Below are 2,905 nucleotides of genomic sequence, written 5' to 3' on the forward strand. Positions count from 1 at the left end.
CCAGTCCAGCCAAATTATGCTAATCATCCCTTCTGATTCCGCCTAGAGTCTGCGCCCCGTTGCTGTCCGCTGCTGTCCCTTTTTCTCTGCCAAGGTTATAGACTGCCACTGTCAGGCATTGATTTTCTCAAATGTAATCAATGCCAGAAGTTCGGATGAGTTTTTATCTACAGTTCCAAGGTGTCTGGTTGGTGTTGGGGTGAAATGCCTGGATCTCACTCATTAAGCAAAACAATGGTTAGATTAAAGTTGTAATTAAACAGTTACAAGATCGGGATATGGTTAGAACTAAAGACTGAGAGCAAAGCAGAGTGGTAAATCTCAGTACCTCTGAGACTGATCGACTGCTTCGGTCACCCCAGAACTCTTATTTTTAATGTTGCCAAGACAGGGCTCTGTCATTTGGATAGCGGGGAGGAGACAAACACAAAATAAAGGTCTTGTAGTCTTCAATTTGCAAGAAGCAGAGTGAGCTGCTCAGAATTGGGCATGCCTTATGCAGCCATTCTTTCTGTGTTAAAATTCAGCTAGGAGAGGAGAAATGATGGTAAATAATGCTACTACGCCTCTCTAGAACAACATTCATTATTAGGAAAAATAAATATTAACACCAAAATAAATAGGAATAGGTGAAAGTGGAACATCTGAAAATTAATATTTGGAAAAACAGCTGCAGAAACGCTTGAAAATTTCACATAGCGCTCCAAGAGTGACTTGTGCTGCTGTTTGGGAGAGAAAAAATACTGTATCATGAAATACACCACCCAGGACATAGCAGCCTCTGTACGTATAAAAAAAATCCCAAACTTTCTACCAGCTCTTGCTGGAATAGACAGATCTCAAACCTTATCTCCTTCGCCACTGCAGTGAGCAGGGAGGTGACTGCCAGTGCCTCTCTTGGGCAGTGGGGCTGGCCTATTTCTGGCAGGGTGGTTTTGCATTATTATTGTTAGTATTTGGAACATGCTGAAAGTCAGACCTGGAAAGCCCAGGTGTCCAGGAGGCGGAACGCTTTCCCTTTGTGCTGAGCCCTGCACTAGCTTTGGAGACTGGGAAATTATAAATGTCTCAGTTGAACATTTTCCAAGATGTATTCCAGTTTATGAGGACATCAGCAGCAATCCTTTTATTGAGCACAGACGGCATAGCCGTAGCTCCGCAGCACTGACCACAGCCTGAAGCCTTGGCACATGAGGGAGCTGGGCAATTAATTGGTTTTATAGGAAATCTGAACACACACATGTGCACAAAATCAAAGTTGTTATTTTTAAAGAGCAGGTCTCTGAGGAACAGAGCGTTATTTTTAACGAGAAGCTTTCTGAGGAACAAAGAGACAGTGCTTTGGCTAGCTTCAGATTTCAAGATTTTCCATGACTCTTACTGAATGAAGAAAGGCCAGAGAGATTTTTACTTTCCTGACAGCCTTTTTCATTAGAGAGTCATCTCTGTGCACTTCATAAGCTTTAAACCTTTACGTATTGCTGGGAATTCATCCTTTCGGTGATACGGCCGAGGGAGGGGTGACGTTGCCAACCCAGCTTCCCAGAGCTGGAGCCAACAGCCCAGACCTGGAGGCTTTGGGTCTTCATCCACTTTGGAGTGTTTCCTTGAGCCTCATCTATAGCTGGCATTATTTTGTCCCTGGTCCCTCGCTTGTGTTCCCAGCGATGATTTCTCTCTGTCCCAGCTGGCTCCTGAGATCCATTGCATCATCAGCCAAAGGTCAAGAGAAAATAACCCTCCCAGGCTTTACAGTAAGTCATTTTTTGTGGGCTCAGCTTGGTCGGGGAGCGAGTTGCACCAACTCAGCTGGTTAACGGGAGAGCCCAGCTCCATCTTGCTGCCTCTACCAGATTTGGGTCAGACCAATTTCCAAACGGGCTAATTGCCTCCCGATCTAGGGCAGCCACCCCTCCCTCTGCCTCCTCGGGGATCCACAGAACATTAAAAGGTAATTAGATATTTATAAGGACAGGCGAGCAGTCTCTGCCTGGGATGATGAATTAGCTTGAAGACATTATCTAATTCTCAGTTGTCTGAAATGAAATTTCTCCCTGCTGAAAAGGGACCTTCAGAGTGCAGCCTGAGACTCCCTGAGATCCAGAAACGGGTCCCCAATGAACGGGGGAATCTTTGCAGTCAGGGTATGGCCGAAACCACATCCCTAAAAAAACTGGGAGGCAAAGTGGCTTCGCCACGAGCGGGTCCTGCTGGCAGGAGGCAATTCCTCCTTGCGCCGAGGCCAGGACAAGCCCGGGCAGCGTGGGCTGCAGTGGGGCACGGGTCCTGCCAAGGCTTTGCCTGAGGATCTGCATCTCCTGCAATTCACCTAAAAATGAGTTTAGAAATGGGGAGAGTCGTGTGTCAACCGTTCCTGTCTCTTTCTGGAGCGGTGCAAAGGGCAGTTGGGCATAGCACAGACACATCCCCTGGCTGCATAAATCACCCGGGAGAATCGGGCTTCAGCATCGCCGCAGCGGCGGAGCACGGAGAGGTGCATCCCGGGCGATGTCCCACTTGGCACCTCCGAGAGCCCCTCTGGGCTCTCCCACGGAAACCTCCAGGCTGGAGAGGCGAGGGGCTGCACTTACCCAGAAAGGTGATGACAGCGAGGGATGTACGGACAAATCCAGGGGTGCCTCCCATCCTGCACCTCCGGCTGGGTTATGGCCTCCGCGGCTGAGCCTCTACGGGTGAGCGGGGATGGCAGCCCTGCGAGAGACAGAGAGAGGGGGGTTATCTGCAGCTTTGCTGTGGCTCTGCTCGAGGGGCCGGCATCCAGCTGCGCATCCCCGCTGGCCACGGGCCCGGGGTGAGAGTCACTCGGGGCAAACATCCAGCTGCCCTGTGAGGAACACACAGGGGTTTGGAGGAGCTCTTTTTCTTTCTGATATGACAGATCTGG

General features: G+C 49.5%; 1 protein-coding gene across 1 annotated transcript in view; it reads right to left on the reverse strand.

The window, feature by feature from the left end:
• CNTN2 (contactin 2 (axonal)) overlaps nucleotides 1–2,646 on the reverse strand; it is a 16,896-nt gene extending 14,250 nt beyond the window's left edge. The window contains exon 1 of the mRNA XM_009709889.1: nucleotides 2,592–2,646. Within this exon, the coding sequence (XP_009708191.1) occupies nucleotides 2,592–2,646 (55 nt within the window). The remainder of the gene's footprint in view (nucleotides 1–2,591) is intronic.
• Between the last annotated feature and the right edge of the window lie 259 nt (nucleotides 2,647–2,905).

Source organism: Cariama cristata, unplaced genomic scaffold (assembly GCF_000690535.1).
Source record: "Cariama cristata isolate BGI_N322 unplaced genomic scaffold, ASM69053v1 scaffold16381, whole genome shotgun sequence".
Taxonomy (NCBI): Eukaryota; Metazoa; Chordata; class Aves; order Cariamiformes; family Cariamidae; genus Cariama; species Cariama cristata.